This window comes from Ambystoma mexicanum, chromosome 12, assembly GCF_040938575.1.
Source record: "Ambystoma mexicanum isolate Mex_15411 chromosome 12, UKY_AmexF1_1, whole genome shotgun sequence".
In the NCBI taxonomy this organism is placed as follows: domain Eukaryota; kingdom Metazoa; phylum Chordata; class Amphibia; order Caudata; family Ambystomatidae; genus Ambystoma; species Ambystoma mexicanum.
The window spans coordinates 1,013,937,723-1,013,955,629 of record NC_090936.1 but is presented as its reverse complement, the minus strand read 5'-3'; the positions used below and the strand labels follow the sequence as shown (position 1 = coordinate 1,013,955,629).

Below are 17,907 nucleotides of genomic sequence, written 5' to 3'. Positions count from 1 at the left end.
AGCTGCGACATCCGTATCAGACGGACAGGGCACCGATGGAGTCGACGCCGACCTCGAGCCCTTAGCAGGTTTCTGCGGTCTCGCTGGGGATGAGGACCGAGACCTGGAAGCACATCTCTTGCGACCATCCCGAGCCTTGTCCAAACGGGACCGCAAAGGTTCCCAATGAGGATCGCACTGAGGCCCCGAGCCCGAAGGCATGCGAGCCACCTATCAAGACCGTTACTTGCCAGCTTCGAAACAAGGGGCAGACGGAACTGTGCCCTGCGATTGAAAATCGCCAACATCTACTCCATAAAGGCAGACCGTTCCTCCGGAGTCGAGGACTTAGTTGGACAAGCCACTTTCCTCGCTGAGCCATCCTCCGAGGACGACGTGGAAGGCGACTGGTGGCAGTGCTTCCTATAATGCAGAGTCAAGGAGAACAAACTGCGGGAACCACTCCGGGACCGAGATCCCCGGGACTCCTCCCGACGCGGAGAGTCACCCCTCAAATTGTCAGTGGACATACCCTTGGACTTGGATTTACGGGACTTACTGGGTTTCAAACCCCTACCTACTGGAAGCTTTCCCTTTTGCTCCCGCTACTCCTTACCAGATAGCGACTGGCATTTGGAACAGTCAGTGTCATGACCCTCACCCAAGCACCACAAACAAATGCGAAACTGGTCGGTAATCAACATTTTCGACTTGCAGTCCCGTCAAGTCTTGAAGCCAGACCGCAGAGTCAGAGGGGTTGAAGAAGAAGACATTGACGAGGAATACACGCGGCATGGCGAGCCTCCGAAACAAACACGTTTGCGGAAAAAACGGAACCGAGGCTACTGGCGCTGTGCGTCCTATTTTTAACATCTAGTGACGTCACCCTCGATGGAGGCTTTTGAGGGACATCAACCCGACGCAGGACACCCTCTGCCGAAAAAGTTTCCGAAGTACACAGCTGTGGACATTACATGTCAAAGATGTGGAATACGTTGGAGGACACAATCCATTCGAAATAATCTTACCAAGTGTACTTACCTGCAACTAGTGATTTTCACATTTGCCATATATGTAAGTAATGTATAGTATTTGGAGAACGCAGACCACACCCCAAGGGCATCTAGGCACTGCAGAGGAAACCAACTGGTGTGCTGAAACCAAGGAAAACACAAGAGATATGTTTTTAGCGCTTTCAGAAACTGGAGGTAGCCTGCAGTCTCAAACAGAAAGAAAGGGAGAGCATTCCAGAGAGTGGGGGCAAGGAACGAAAAGTACCGGTCCCCTATCCACACTCTCTAGTAGCATGGGATGTTTACTAGCATTTGAGATGCTGACCGAAGACGATGATAGCGTTCCAATTTGGTTTGTAAATAAACAGCAACCATGTAATAAACTGCTTGATGGGTAATGCATACAATCAAACTCAATTTGAGCTTTAACATGCAGTAAGTGAAAGTGAGTCTTGGTTCATCTAAAGCCAGTCACGCTGCTGAATTTTGGAGGACTTGCAGGCGCTGAATCGAATATAATGGTTGCCCCAGGTAGATCCCATTGCAGTAGTCTATCGAACCCATGATCGATGAGGTGACCGCCTTCAACCGACAATCCAAAGGCTGGAAATTAAGAATTTTCCCAAGTATTTTTAGTTTTGCAAAACTAGCACGCCAAACTGCAGTGATCTGTGCCTCTCTCTAACCAGACGAGAGAAGCTTCACACCCAAACCTTTTTCTGAGGTACTGGGGGCCGGACAGTGGCACAGGGAGTCTGGCCAGTACTCAGCACTCCAACTGGCTTTCGTTTTCTGAGAGCTACTTACCAGAACCTCTTTTCATCCTGCTTAACTTTAGCCAATTAACATTCAGCTCTCTATTGCTGATAAACAATCTCTAAGTTTGTGTGGTGGCTCTGCTATAGGTAAATCAAAGTGAAACACTAACTGTGTATCATCGGCATGGGTGTAGAAGTGGACCTCATATTCAGAGATTAGGTCCACCAAAGTGCAGAGATACAGATTAAAGACCCTACGTAGGCAGATCATCCAGTTCGGCCATGCATCGTGGTCCACACACAAACGGTTGCGGGGGTGCAGAACCTTTTTAAAATGCATTGGTAGTTGCTCTGCCATCATATATGTACATTTGGATACCAACGCAGTAAAATGATACAGCATTGTTTAAACAAAACAAAAAGTAAAAAGCACAGACAGAACAGTCATCAGCCTACCCAGAAAACACTTCGAGTGACGGAACTCAGTCTGGCACACAATGGGGGTGCTCTGGGATCAGAAATGGAACTCAATATAATAGCTAGTGCTAGGTGAAGGGAACCGTTGGGTATTGCAGTTGGCCTTGCTGTGGTTCCGTTGCATTTTTTCCCTAAACACGAGGAGAGAAACTATCCTCATGGACCACATTTCACAACCTTATCCAAGGGGGTCCTCTGTCAAAGAAGCACCCTTTCAAGTCATTGCCTTTAGACAGCGGTAAGTCAGACCATTTCCTGAATAAGAAGAGAGCTCAATGTAAACAAACCTCACGAAGCCTTACCGGATGAAAAAAAAGAAGAAAAATCATGGCTAATGTGCAACTGGGAAAAAGTTTAACTGACACAATTAGGAGGCAAAACACAGAATCCGAAAGGAATGGCGCAATACAAAGTCTACAGAGGTAAAACACTCCTCAAAACATTAGATGTCAAGTAAACCCTTCAATTCTTCACAAAAAGTAAAAACAAAACAAGGAAATGTGGGAACTTGGTTTTGGTTCCAGAAAGGGTAACAAAGGCACAGCAGAAACCAAGAAAAAAAACCAAATTACGATTAAAAGAAAAAAATGGTATACTACATACATACATGAAAGCAACTTCGTCCAGCAGAAATTATATGAGTTGTCTTTCTTCATGTCAAAACACAACATTTACATTAATCGCCCCTGAAAAATTCCAATAGTAGCTTATTTTTTCATCAAGAAAGCATTCTTTAACATTATACAGAACCACCCACATAAACACTTACCTTTGGAGTGCTCTGTGTCTGGGTGCAGGACAATCCGGACATACTTGAGATGCCCAAAGCGTTCTAGTAGCTCTCCCAGGGTGTCTTCCTCAGTATCAAATGACAAATTCCTGCGCAATACAACAAAATAGGAGAAGTTAGAGGATGAACAGTGTCATCCAAGACTGACAGTGACTGAGAATTACTTCCATTGACCAGAACTCCTTTATCCCAATGTTTTTTCGAATTGAATCATCAAACAGTGATAATGCACATACAATCACCTTTGGATAACTATGCATTGGTGGATACTGCTACATAGATCAAATGAAAAAGAGGTTGGCCTTTTACAACTGGCAAGAGCATGCACATGCATCAGAGTGCACAAAGGTAAAGGGGACATTTTCACCATGAAAGCATGGACCATACAAACAGACAGATGCTCCTAGAAGGAGAAACTCACCGGACAAAAAGCGTTCTCCCTTCACCCACATCTGAAGGTAAATCACTTTTCTTCTTTTTAGACTTCTTTTTTTTGCCTATATTTAAGAAGCAAGAGTGAGATTCACTTCCAGGAAAGACATTACCAAATATGAACATTAACCCTGACACTAAAGCATTATATTGCTGCAGAGTCGTCTGTCGGATTCACTGGATTAGCTCTGTTCATTCTGAGAAGACACCAGCTATCATCAAATGTAAGAGCAGCCATAGCAGAGCGCAAAACATTTATATCGCAACTGTACAAGGAAAGCGTTAGGGTATTGCAGGTGTTAGGCAAGATTGTATGCAGTACCCTGTGGGAGATGGCACCAGTCCTGTCCTCTTGGCAATAGATAACCCAACCTTTGGTATAGGCATGTACTACACAAATTGGTAGTGACTGAGCAGCCAGGCTTATCTCAAGAGGGGTCAATGTGAGCTGTAAGGTCGTAGCACAGAGTTTCACAGTGACAGTTATTCAAATAAACACTTAGACACAATGTTTCTTGATTACACAATTGTTAAATTAACAGTTGTATAAGCCTTCTTTAGAAGGAAGCAAAACATGTAACACTTTAAAATATACTTCAAACACACTCAGTTTCTCTAATCAGATGATACCCATTGGGGATGACACACAGACACTTCCTACACCCTCGGGTGACTTAAATGGCTAGGACATAGTGGACATTGATTTATCACTGGCACATTTAGAGCAATACTGAGTTTGGTGCAAAAGATTAAGTATGGGAATAAAACAAAGGTTAACAATTCATAAACTGATAAGCATTTTTGAAACCCCAATGCAAAGTAAATTAACCCTTTCCCAGCGACACAAGTTATGGAATGTGTGACTTTTGTGAGGGATAGTTAAAGCACTGAGTCAGAGGTAAGGAGGGTATCAGGGAGCCAGGACAGCCAATGTCACTTGAGCAAAGTCTAGGGGAGCTGAAGATCTTCTTGGAGGTAAGTAAAAGTTTTGCACAATATATTTAGAAAAGTTTGTAGAAACGAAATCACTGAACGGCCGCAAGTTGGGAGGCATGTGAGAGGCAAAGCTGCAAGCAACTCTTCAAAGGTGCAACCAAGACAAGTCTCAACTGAGAGCTAGTAAGGCTGCACGGTAAGAGGTAAGCAACCCCATGGTTTACAGTACCTTTGGTTTGAAGAACTTGATTCCAGCAGCTGCTGTTCCAGTTGTAGGTCTGCAGATCCGGTGTTCGTGGGCCTCAGTCGTGGGGATAAGAGGGAGGACGTCTGAGGACTCCTGCACTAGGAACTGAAGGTCAGCGGCAGCAATGGGCAAACTTCAGATCAGCGGCACTTCACGGTTTCAGCTCCTTGCGTCTCTTGCAAATAGCATCACTGCGGTTCTCGGATACCTTGATGGACTTTCCTCGCATCTAGGGTCCAGCACTCTCTTGCGGTGGCTCAGGCTTGGTCAGTCCTGCTGCATGGGAGTCGGGAGGCTCCTCCTGGAGCTCGGGTCTGAATTAAAAAACAAGACACTCGATTGTAGGGTTCCTCTCGCTGCCAATCGGTTCCTGCAGCAGCAATGGAAGTACAGCCAGCCCTACTGCCCCTTTTTTAAGCTCTACAGACACACTCTCCTGGGCATCTATTGCCCTATTTCATCTTACTGTGCACACATCTCATTTTGGGAAGCATGTATATGGGGTGAAAGCACTCGTTTAATTGTGGCTTTGTCTAGACTTTTGTTTAAAATTGAAGAACTGCTTAAAAGGGCCAATGTGTGCATCATTTAGTTTGGTTTATAATGCAATGTATTGGTCTAATGGTCCCCTCTTTATGGTAAGGATAACATTCCTCCACAAATGTATAGATACATTGATGAATAGTAATTGACTTAAGTTACTTTATTCTTGTAGAAAAGAACTTGTAGTATGTTATGTGTTTCACATAATGGCTGTTAGAATCTTTTGATCTGTCACTATTCAGGGTGATTCACACTGTATCATTGACGGTTTTTAACTTTGAGTCATATTTTGATATTTAAGAAACATTTGCCTCATACTACAACAATTAACTCATTGTCTCAGTGCCCAATTTTCTCTTTTATGGTACCATGTAATACAAAATTTTATTTTCAGAAACTTGAAACTTTGAGATCCTATAGATAGATTGAAACTGTTTGTCAATTTAGAAATGTTAACTAAAAAAAAGTTTTTATACAGTTTTTTTTTGAAAATATATTGTAAAAGTTTGCTTCTTTTGTTCAAACTAAAAACAATAAGAACATTTCTTTAAAAAAAGAAAAAACTACAGCCAGCTCAGAGAGGATGTCCAGACGAGTTCACTTTGGGGTCGATTGGTCCCATCAACCCAAGGGTAGAAGTTGTCCTTGCAGGGCTTCTCTAGTCGAGGCGAATTTGGAGCTTCAGCACAGCAGCAGGGCTTCACAGGGCAAACCAACAGTCCAGGAGTTGCAGTAGGCACCTCTTCCAAGTTCTTTGGATTCCTTCGTCCAGACTCTGCCTTCCAAGCAAAAGACCTCACCTTTTATGCAGGTTTCTCCCATTCATTTGCAGCCTAGCTGTCGCTCGCACAGCAGAGTGGCTGTCCTCCAAGGCCAGCCAGCCAATCACTTAGAGTGCATTCTTGTCACCTAGGAGATTAAGCACAGGGAGTTTCGGGCACCCCCTCACTTCGTGCCCCTGCCAGACATACTGGAGCCAGAGATGGGCTTCAGCAGTGAAACCCACTAAAGGCAAAAAGAACCAAGGGACCAAACCTTGTTTGGCACGCAGAGTAAATCTCAAGAAGGACCTTTCCAACAAGAAATGACGAAAAAAAAAAGACCAGGCCATTTTGACAAAATGGGCACCCCTGGGCGCTTTACTGGGGCTGCAATTGCAGCCCGCGATAAAACCACACAATGGTAGGAAAAACTAAACCACTGCCACCAGCCATTAATTGTAGAAAGGGTAACATAAAAATGTTACATGAGAAACTAGACAAAGGTGATACTAAGTAACACCTCCAGCACCCTATTGTAAGATGGTGTGTGTTGGGTCTAGAAAGTTACAAAAGTAAAGTTAATTTCACTTCACTGCTCTCGGAAACAATAGTTTAACCAAGAGAAGGCATTTAAACATTTGGGAAATCTGAAAGACTTCCCTGTGGCACTGCACTGAAGGTGCTGTGTGACACAATGTAAAAAGATGATGCCTATGGAGTTTGAGAGACTCCAAAACCAAAAGAAACACAGAGTTCAGATCAAAGAAAAATACGAGAGTGGGAAAAAGGTCTCTCCATGATAAAAATTAAAAGACCCACAGTCCAGCAAAAGTGCTGGGGATCTCTAGGTAGAAGGGAATTAGCACATTTCGGAGAATTCTCCCTAACAGCAGGCAACCCAACCTGTGTCCACAACTAGACAACCACAACCGACAATACACTGCTCACCAGTAAAAAAGAAAAGTAAAATCATGCCTCTGAAGTTTTAGAATGTATGATAAAATCCAAAGTACAGTAGATGTAACTAAAGACAACACATGGCAGAGGACCCAGGGTAGACATCTGACGGCAGAAATCCTATGCATATATTCGTATGATGGTGTTAGGTAGATTTTTCATTTCTATGCCAAATCTCCTTCACCTGTGAAACCTCCAGCACTTTTTGCTGGACTCATGGATTTTTTGGTCTGTTCTCCTGACTAAGTGGGAGCCTTTTTCCCCACTCACTCATTGTTAGGACAGTTTTTCTGAAGTGCTACTCAACTTTATCAAAAGTATTCATCTGAGGCATTACAAGACTCCACACTTAGTGCAAGGATGTACCACTCGAGTGCATGGTAGCGTAGAAAGAGCAGCTGGTTTATCTTAGGAGGGAAAGAGGGCTGTAGAAACAGTACAAATGAAATTGTAATACAAATGGTCCAAAGAAACACTGAAACACTATGTACATAAAATTAAAAGGATTTATTTAAATACAGGTAGGACCGGATAAATCTAGGGGTAAATCAGTACTAACACATATGAAATCACAATTATAAAAACACTATACTTGAAGGTACACAGACAAAGTATAAACCTTATTTGGAATACCTAACAATAGTTCTAGGGAAGTCAAAACCTTTTCATAGACATTCCGTCTAGGTCACACCTATTCTTGGGGAGTAAAAACCAATGGTTACTTTCACAATTACATGCAGTAATGCAAGGGCAGTAGACCCTTCCAGTTGTACAGTGACTCAGTACAAATCACACAGTCCGTCAACTGGACAACATACTTTTTGTGAATAGTGGAGCACTTATTCGAGGTACAGTAAAAACCTATAACTACTTTTGTGATAAAACACAGACTAGGTGAGTAAAACCTAAGGATGTAATATTCAATTACAGGTGATTTTGAGATCAGTGAAACACAGATTGTGATAAGCAGCAACTCTGGTAACTTATTTTTGGATGGCACACAGCTAACTCAAGGTAAGTAAAACCCATATACTTTTATTTTTATCTCACAAGGAGTCCAGGTTGGATCTTTCCCAACTATACATGTGACTGATGTAGGACTTATAAGGGACAGCTAGAACCACAGTCTCTAGGTTATATGGCTCATGGAAAGTAAAACCCAATGTTACACTTTACTGAATGACAAAGTTATTCTAGGTAGGCAACAACCTAACACACACTTATTCTGGACAGGCTAGCAGCACGTAAGGGGGAAGCAAGACCCAGTTGGGGGGACACTCATACAATTATCCTAACAGGAATAATCTGGTGAAACCAACACATTACTTTTGGGAAGAGGCACAACCTTATCACAGGAGAGTAATATACCTTCACATCTACTTTCTATTAGAATGGCAAAACAGTTCCCAAGGAAGAAAATATGTTAACCATACTTTTAAGAATAGTGCATCACACATCCAAGTTAAGTAAGAACTTTTGTAACTGTTCACTCTTAGAGTTACAGTTACCAACCAACAATTTTACAAGTAAGTCACTTTTAAACACTTATTTTCTTTTCTAGGCAAAAGGCCCAATCCCTTAAAAGTCTTTCCCCGATTCTTGGAGCAGGAGAGTTCTCAGTGGCAGAAGGGGGGGGTCATTAGGATCTAGTGTCCAACAGGCAGTATCAGGATAGGTTCTTAAGTAGCAAATGTCAGAGTTCCTTAGGAAGACTGGGCAAACAGGTGAGTATTTTACTTTAGAGTTACAAGAGGGTCCAGGGGCTTCACCGAAGAGACACTAGCAGGATTCTAGCAGTGGGAGGGGGTGCACTGCATGAGAGGTCTCGCCATCACAGAAAATACCCCACAGCTACACAGAAATCCTAAGAGACTTAAGGTAAGTACATACCCAAGCCAACACAGTACCTCAGCACTGAAGAAGATTTTGCAGCAGGAGGACTTCAGGGTCTGCAGCCAAATACCGGATCAGTGGATTCCTTGTCGTGGTGACTGAAAAGAAGACCTCAGAAAGAACTTTGCAGCACGGATGGATGAAGAAGGCTCTAGTGAAGGTTTGAATGCGGTTCTGCGGATTTGGCGCCTTTTTATATATTTTTTATTTATTAGCTTTTATATAGCACACAGCAGCCCTGAGGCATTGTGGCGCTGTTCCAATAAGCATATCTGGTTACAGGGATAATACAGTAATCAGATACAGGCAGTAACCAAATTAGTTACAGGTTGTCTGTTTGGTTGTACATACTTGGTTACAGTCAATACATGTACACCTACTTAGTTACAGTAAATACATAGGGTGCGAGGGGTAGGTGTTAGTTGAAGAGTGAGGTTTTGAGACCTTTGCGGAAAGAAGTGAGGGATGTTTCTGCTCGCAGGGCGTTGGGCAGGGTATTCCAAAGTTTGGGGGCTAGGTGGGGAAAGCCTATAACCCCAGCTTTAGGTCTTTTGATGAGCGGGATATGCAGTTGGTTAGCGTGATGAGATCTTTTGGGGTGCACGGAGGAGTCTCTGTTGATGGTTTCAGATAGATAGGAGTGGGCAGAGGGGCTCAGGCATTTAAGGGTTAGAGTCAGGGTCTTGAAATTAATTATTTCCTTGACTGGGAGCCAGTGGGCATCTAGTCTGGCTTGTGTAATGTGGTCTCTTTTGGGGATGCCGAGTGCTGCTCTCAGCGCGTTATTCTGGACGGTTTGGAGACGGTTTAGATTTTTGCTGAGGTGCCTGCAAGGAGCACATTACAGTAATCTAATTTGGCATCTACAGTGGCTTGTGCAATAGAGGCGCAATTTTGGTTAGAGAGGAAGGGTTTGATGGCGTTTATTAGTTTAGTGGTGTGGGCGGAGCAATAGCACTGACCCGTCTGTTCATGGATAGGGTGGAGTCGAGATGAACCCCAAAGGGTCTTTACAGAGGAGGAGACAGGGATGATGGTGTTATCACTGATGAAGTTGCTGTATTTTTGGTTCAGTTTGTTCACTATTTCTTTGGGGCCTAAGAGTAGGATCTCCGTTGTGTCTCTGTTGAGGTATAGTCCATTGGCTGCCTTCCAGTCTTGGATGGTGGAGTACATTTGGAGAAGTGCTGCAGAGTCGTGGTCATATGAGCCTGTGAGGGGGAGGAGGACTTGTGTATCATCGGCATAGTTGGTGTAAACTATGCCGAACGACTCCAGTTTATCAAAATGAGGCTTGGTGAACAGGTTGTATAGTGTGGGCGCAGTGCAGGAGCCCTGTGTAACACTGCAGTGGATGGTGGTGGGCGCAGCGCGGGCTGTGTCTGAGAAGACTTTCATAGCTCTGCCTTCTAGGAAGGAGGTAATCCAAGAAGTGGCCTGTTCTGATCTGAGAAGTGCGCTGCATTAGTGACGTGGGAGAGGAGTATTTTATGATCCTCAAGGTCAAATGCAGCCGATAAATCCAACAATAGTAAGAGGACTGGTTTGCCTTTATCCATTATCTTCGTTATTTGATTTTTTAAGCCCAGGAGGTCAGTTTCAGTGCCATGGCCTTTGTGGAATCCAGATTGTCTTTTGCCTAAGGTGGAATAGGTTTCAAGGTAGTAGTGGATCTGGTTATGGGCGGCTCTGTCTAAGATTTTGAGCAGGGATGGGACGGTGGTAATGGGGCAGTAGTTGTTGGGGGAATATGGGTCGAGTGAGGGTTTCTTGAGAAAGGGGGCAGAACCATGCTTCTTTTAAGATAGACGGGATGATACCCGAGGAGAATGAGGCATTAATGAATGCGGAGATGAGAGGTGCGAGGGCTTCAGCGCTATCTTCAATGATGTTTGGTGGATAAATGTCACCTTTACATGTGGAAGGCTTGTGGGGTTGGAGGAGGGCAGTGACTTCGACTTCTGAAACATCTCTGAAGGAGAAGAAGGGACAGGGGGAGTTCTGTGCGGGGGTGGTGGGTGTGGCGGGATGATTGGACTTAGGTAGTGCGTTACGTTGGGCTTGTATTTCGTCTTGGAGAAGGGAGATTTTATTTAGGAGTTCTGCTTGAATGTTGGTGCACCAAGCTTGGTCTTTATTGATTTTGTCGGGGCTGGTTGGCGGGGTGGTGAGATCTTTGAAAATGGTGACCAGTTCTTTAGACTTGGAGTTGGCTTTGTAGGTACGGAGGTTGATATCGTAGGACTTGGCATGGAAGATGGCTTTTTTTGTACTGTTTAAATTCTTCGTTGGTGGAATCACAGGGGTTGGCCTGTCAGTTGGTTAGGGCTGTACGTTTGTTTGAGCGGAGGACCAATAGGTCCTTCGTAAACCATGAGTTGGTGTTCATGGATTTTTTTTCTTTTTTTGCCTGAATCTGAGCTATGGTATTAATAGCTATTGAGAGGGTCAGCGAGTAGATGTCAGCAAGGGCGTTGGGGTCAGTAGAGAAGGGGGACTTTAATTACTTAACATCTAGGGCGGAGGTTGTTAGCTGTGAGTTTTTTGGAGCTTCTGGTGATGGTAAGGGTAGTAGTTTACGAGATTAGTTTGGAAGAGTAGTTTAGGAGAGTAGTTTGGTTGTGGGCTTTGAGGGGATGGAGAATTGGATGCAATTGTGGTCAGTCCATGGGTAAGCCAGATTGGAGGTTATGGTGGATGAACAATTATGGTTTGCGGCCCAGTCAAGGGTGCAGCCTTTAGAATGGGTGGGGAGAGTTTTTTTGTGTGCTTTTCAAGGAGCACACAAGAAGACAGACAATCGCACTTGAATTCTCGTCATTACAAAGGTCCAGCACACTGTTGAGGGGGCTTTTCGGACACTATTCAGGTCTCTGGAGATCCACCAGGATGCCCACACAGTTTCAGCGAGATTTGGAATTCGGAAGACCGTGCACCGCACAGTGGCTCGAGGTCCCAGGGTATTGGGGTATTGCAGAAATGCATGGTCGCAGCAACGTGTGGAATGGCTCAAAATGCAGGTCTTCTTAAATCTAGTGGGTCTCACCAGACTCTCGGTTGTCATTTTCAGAGCCCTCAGGTCGATTAGAAGGCAGGGCTACAGCAGGCGCAGGCTACACAGCAGGCTCTCTGGTCGCTGGAAATAGTCTCTGCCGCTTTTCCATCATGCTCTTAAGTTTCAGTTCCAGTGGTCGACTTCTCTTCAGCTTCCAGGTTTGCAGTATTTATCAGCAACTACAGCACAATTTCTGCATTCTCTCCCTGCATTTTACAAGGAGGAGCAGTCTGGATGTCCAATCAGGACAGCCAGCACCCCACTGGGATTTGTCCCCATTCAGGCAAGGAGGAAGACAAAGGACTGTGGGTTTTGGACTCCTCCCTCGCTTCCTGCCTTCACAGACAGGCTGGAGCCTGGGTGGGGAGTCCAGGGGATTACCACTGAAGATAAAAATCACACAAAGTAATTTCCTGCCCTAGATGTCAGGGGAAGGGACAAGAAAGGACAAGAAACACTAAAATGGCGAAAAAGGAAGGCTGCAGCCATTTTGGTAAAATGAGCACCCTTCAGTGCCTTTACTGCAGCTGTGAACACAGCCCGCAGTAAAGGTGCACCAAATTAATACAAGGTATCACTGCCACCAGCCATTGAAGGTAATATTGTCCCTGTAACAGAATTGTTACAGTTTTAGTGTGAAAGGGGATACATTGCATCTCCCCAGCACTCCACATAAGGTGGGGTGTGTTGGTTTCACAAAATAAAATGTAGAAGGAATCCAAAGATCCTTTTTACCTTTGGGAACTGTAATTCTCTCAAGGTTAGCCAGAGAAAGTTTTCAAAGGGGAGCCCCCACGGCAACCCAGCAACAACAGGCACTTATTGCCAATAAGTTGTTAAAGAGGATAACTTAAAAAAACACTATGGAGCGTGAAAAAAATGACACCCATAAAAAGAGTAAAAGATTATGTGAGTTTGGGAAAAGGTACCGACTCACAGAGGTATTAAGGAGAAATATCCTACTAGTAAAGCAAAAAAGTTCTATGGTTGACCCAGGTCAGGAAGATTTACCAGTTCTGTGAAAGCCTTACCCAACATTCATCATTAACTCAGTCTATGGTAACAGTATTCCATTACTTTTGTATTTTATGGAGTCATATATTCCTCCATATTTTCTAAGGCACCTGTAATTTACTTTTGTAGCACACAGCACCTTTTGTGCAGCGCTAGTGAGAACCCTTTGGGCTTCCCCTTGTATGGTCTTCTATTTTCCTTGTCGGAACTGTACCCAAGGGTAGAGGGATACTTTTATCCTTTCTACATTTTCTATTGTGAGATCAGCACACCCCACCTTATGTGAAGTTCTGAGGGGTAACATAGTATACCCTTTCTCACTGCACTTGTAACATTTCTGTTACAGCGACAAGTATACCTGAATGGCTGGTGGCAGTAGACGTGTTCTACCTACCTTTGTGTGATTTTTACCAGCAGGCTGTGTTCACAGTCCCGATAATACACAGGAGGGTCACCATTGACCCAAAATGGTGGCTGTATTCTTTTTTCGCCATTTCTTGTGCACTTGTCCTTTCACCAACCTGGGTGGGGGCAGTCCAGGTTTTGCTTTGGTCTTCGGCGGGAAGTCCGCCAAGGCTCCAGAGTGTGAATACGGGAAACAAATGGGGAGTCAAAACTCTGCAGTACTTTGTCTTTGTCTTTGCCTGGAACCAGTTCCAACAGGGTGGCTGGCTGTTCTGAAAGGACAGCAACCCTACAAAGTTTGAATGCAGCATGAGTGTTGATTGGCTGTCTTGCTGGATAAATGGTGTGGAAGCTGAGGCTGAAGACGAGTCGACCACTGGAACAGAAGAACTGAAGATGAAGACATCCAGATGCTGTCCTGACCCTGTTTTCGAATTGACAGGGAAGCTCAAAAGAGAAGGACTTCCTCCCATGGACTGGTGGCCATAATCAGTCCCATGACGACCTGCAATTTCAGCCATCCCATGGCATGCTGCGACTTTCCTGGGTTGCAAACTGCCAGTACCCTGAGACCTGTGACCATCCTGCAGTGCATCGTCTTCTGAAGAATTAATCTCCCTGAAACCTGGTGGACTCCTGCTGGTCATCCAGAAGCAAGGTTCCACTCCTCAAAGTCCTCACAGGACTAAGCAAGCAAGGCAATCTATCAGACAAGAACCGTTCTTCACTGGTGTCTCTAAAAAGGCATCACAACCACAGTTCCGCAATGGAGCATGAAGAATCCTTTGCTGGGAGTCCCCTCTCTAGACTGCTGCTGCGGAATCCCATCCAGAGTCCCTCCTTTCAACCCCATGGCAAAGGAACAGGAGACCCGGGTCTGCAGCTGCTACAGCGTGAAGGCATCCAGCTTCATAATCTTAATCACTCCTAAGGTACTGCAGGACTTGGAGGGGTCCGGGGGGGGGGAGGGGGCGGGGGGCGTGACTAGCAGCCAATGGAATAGGACGACTCCTTGTACTGCTCCTGCCAGATCCGCTACGATCCTGAAAATGCGCAAGAAGAGCGGCATGCATATGCCCATTGAATAAGGGGGAAGGTGTGCAAACTCCTGAAGCATGCCGAGCAGAAGGAAAGTCGAGAGGGCAGAGTTCGAGACGACGAGAAAGAGAGGAGCCTACAAACAACAAAAGGAGGTAACTGCAGAGAAGAGCCTGCAAAACCCAGCGTAACCAGCTGTCCCGCGGACAAAACTAAGAAAAGCAGAGGGACGTGACTGCTGCATGTGGACTGAGGGACAGAAGTACGCCGGTGGGAGGCTTGCAGCGTTGGATCAAGGTGAATTGAGGGATAATAAAGAACTGCAGTGGTGGCAGCTTGTAGAACCAACCTACAGCGGACCCGTGGGGGCTCCGGATCCTTGATGGAACAGCGGTTCCTCAACCAGATGCACACCCGCCCACTTGAACACTGAAGGAGAGACACAGCGTAGCAGCCTGTTACACGGCCGATAGATGGGCAGCGCAAGGAAGCTCTGGTGCATGCCACCCACTCCCATCAGAGGTGGGGGCACAGGAGCCGTGTAGAGAGGCCCTGCACTGGGGAACCTGGGCTGCAGTGGTGATTGCACATGGGAGTAGACCCTACTCAAAGAGGCTCAAAACTGGGGCACAAAGGGCGCCTAAGGTCCTAAGCAAGTGCAGCAACACAGCACACCGGGACAGGCGGTGAAAAAACGAGAGGATGACGCTGGCATATGGCCTGCAGAGGCCAAGAAAATCAAAGCACAGTAACCGCAGGCAAAGGAAGTATGGAAAAGGAGTACCCTCAATTCTCATGCCAGTGGGCAGTTTGAAGCAGAGCACTACTTGCTTTGGGCCATCTAGAGACGGAACAGCAGGCTGATGGCAGTCTGACAGCCCACCTGGCACTTCTTGGCAGCCTGTGTGCTGTACCTGGAAGGTGGTAATACATTACGCTGCCATCAGAGTAGAAGCACCGAGGGGGGCATATGTAACAAAGGTCCTCTGGGAGCACCCCCCCCCCCTTTCTTTTTTCTTTAGAGAAGTTGGTTGGGCCTCCTGCTTTGGTGTACAGTGGTGCCCTAGTATGAAATAATACTATACGGGCAGCTCCATAAGGCACATCACATAGTATACATTTAGAGGCTCCTAGGGGCCGTCGCCCTGGTAAAGCAGTTCCGCCTAAATCTGAGGCGAGAAGCGATATTAATGCCGCCCAAATCGAGTAAGGCCAAGGCGAGTCAGCCAACCATCAACAACTTTACTTCGCCCAAGTAGCAAGATCCAGGGGGGAAAATGGAATCAGCGCAGGATACTGTCACGATTCCCGCTCCCGGGGAGCCGCTCAGGCCCTGCGTCCCCGAAAGCGGACATCAAGTCCCCGGGGAAGGTCCCAGCAACCCCTTATAGGGGCCCTTTGAACAGCGTCCTGGCGCCTATGGCGCCAAGCTCATAGAAAACGCCAGTCCTGGCGCCATAGGCGCCAGGCTCATTATGAAAGTGTTTGGGTGCACTTACCTGATGCAGACCATGCTGCAGAACCCCGGCCTCCTTGAGGCCTGAAAGGAACTACTTTACCTGTGGGACTCATTTACCACCCGGGCATGGTCGGGGAAGGATACATACCTGATTGGAGGAAGGTTACATTCTAGGAACTTCTTCCAAGGCTATTTAAACCACACCCGATCAGCCACACGTGCTTCGCGTTGTTCTGCATCTAGCAGCTGGACGCTCACCGTGTCTGCTCCTGCATCTTGACTTCTGCCACACCTGCCAGCATCCTGAATCACCTGCAAAGGAAGGGAACAAGAGAACAGAAGAAGGAAAAGGTCTCACCTGCTAAATCTGCATCCCAGAGACATTTCGCCGACAATCCTGAAAAGGAAGACATTTATTTTTAAAAGCACATCGCATCGATCGCTGCAGCGCCGCATTCTACTCACCTTTACAGGGCACCTCCATGTTCAGCAGCGACCATCCGGATTCGCAGTCGCGCCCCCGCGCCTAGGGAGAAAAAGAAAAGAAAACAGGGGAGAGAAAGAAGGGAAAAGGGAAGCTAAAACTCCATGTCAAGACTTACCTGTTGGGTCATCCCCTTTTCATTTCGGGTCTGCGCTGCATCCAGGCATTTTCGGACCCCAGCCCCTAAGGGGAAAAAGACATCAGCGTTAATGAGTGAATGAAAAGACATTACCAAAACACTCATTAAAGACTTACCTGATTTCCACAAGGATTTCACCGCTCACCTCGGGTCGGTGCCTGTTCCCCGGCATTCCGTACCCCGGCCCCTATGGGGAAAAAGACACTAGCATTAGAACATTAATGCATGGACAGAAGGGGAACCACTTATAGAAAAACTTACCTGGAAGCCAAGCAAGTTTGGTTCTCACCCATCCGAAAATCCAGTGACGTAACTGGATACCAACGTGCCCCTGCATCAGAAGCATGATGGAGAGCTCGTGCTTCCAGACCCTAAGGTGAGACGCTACGGGGAAGCACAGAAGGGTTTTGAGGAGGGTGAGAGGGGTAAGTGGGAGGCCGATTGCATTACCCCGCAGACAGTTAACCCCCTATTCTCACCTACAGAAGGATACTTCTGCGAGTCAGACAAGCCAGGTCTGGGGCCCGGTCCAGTCCGTCTTCCGAACCCTGCGCATCACCTTAGACGAGGTCACAGCAGCGCGAACCAGGCCAGCGCCCCCGTGGGAGTCAGGTGAGCGTTACAGATACTGAAGGTTGCTCCAAAGACATGCACAATCAATTGATGCTGGCTATAGCAGATTTGAAAGCTACATTGGGAACGCAGATATTAGCAGTGCAATTGGATGTTGGGCTGTTGCGCCAGGATGTGCAGAATCTAGCAGAGCGTACTACAACGCTGGAGACACAAGAGAAGGAGAATACCAGAGGGCTACGAGACGCACATGCGGAGGTCCATATTCTGCAGCAAAAGGTTGGCCTACTGGGAAACAGAGTGGAAGAGGCGGAAGGACGGGCCCGAAGAAATAATATTTGCATAGTAGGCCTCCCCAAAGGGGAGGAAGGTGCGCACCAAACGGCGTACGTGGTAAACCTGCTGCTCCAAGAGATTGGGCCCGGACAACCTTACGCAGCCCCCTCCAGGAGCGCCCCCGAGACAGATTATTGCTAAGGTCCTGAATTATAAGGACCGGGAAAAGATATTGACGTATTCCAGACAGGGAGGAGAATTGAAGAGAGCCTCTGGCGGTCTACCCAGACTATACGTTTCAAGTGCAGAAGAGCAGGGCACAATTTACTGTAGTCAAAGCAAGACTCTGAGCGGCTGGGCTGAAATGGCATGCATTACTCACATTAATAGCATTTCTGATGATTGTATCTGCTTAGATTCACATGCTGTGCATATGGTCCGACATCTAGTGGTAACCGCATAGTATTGCATCTGGTCTTTCGGGGACAGAAAGGGGACGTCGGCATAGGCGTGTCTAACACTATCCCTCTCGTGACATGTAGTCTACCAAAAATCCCTCAAGCGCCGAGGTCCCTCCGATTGTATTTTTTCTGCCACGAGGGAGCCAAAGGCTATTGTGAGTGAGTACATAGAGAGAATGGGGAGGCAGGGTTAGCGCATGTGAATCTAAACAGATAC

At 46.3% G+C, this 17,907-nt stretch overlaps 1 protein-coding gene across 1 annotated transcript in view; it reads right to left on the bottom strand.

The window, feature by feature from the left end:
• Positions 1-17,907, bottom strand: part of RBM28 (RNA binding motif protein 28) — a 728,250-nt gene that overhangs the window by 436,582 nt on the left and 273,761 nt on the right. The window contains exons 9-10 of the mRNA XM_069629558.1: positions 3,439-3,514; positions 2,997-3,106 (exon numbers count right to left, since the gene is read on the bottom strand). Coding sequence (XP_069485659.1) covers positions 2,997-3,106; positions 3,439-3,514 — 186 coding nt within the window. The remainder of the gene's footprint in view (positions 1-2,996; positions 3,107-3,438; positions 3,515-17,907) is intronic.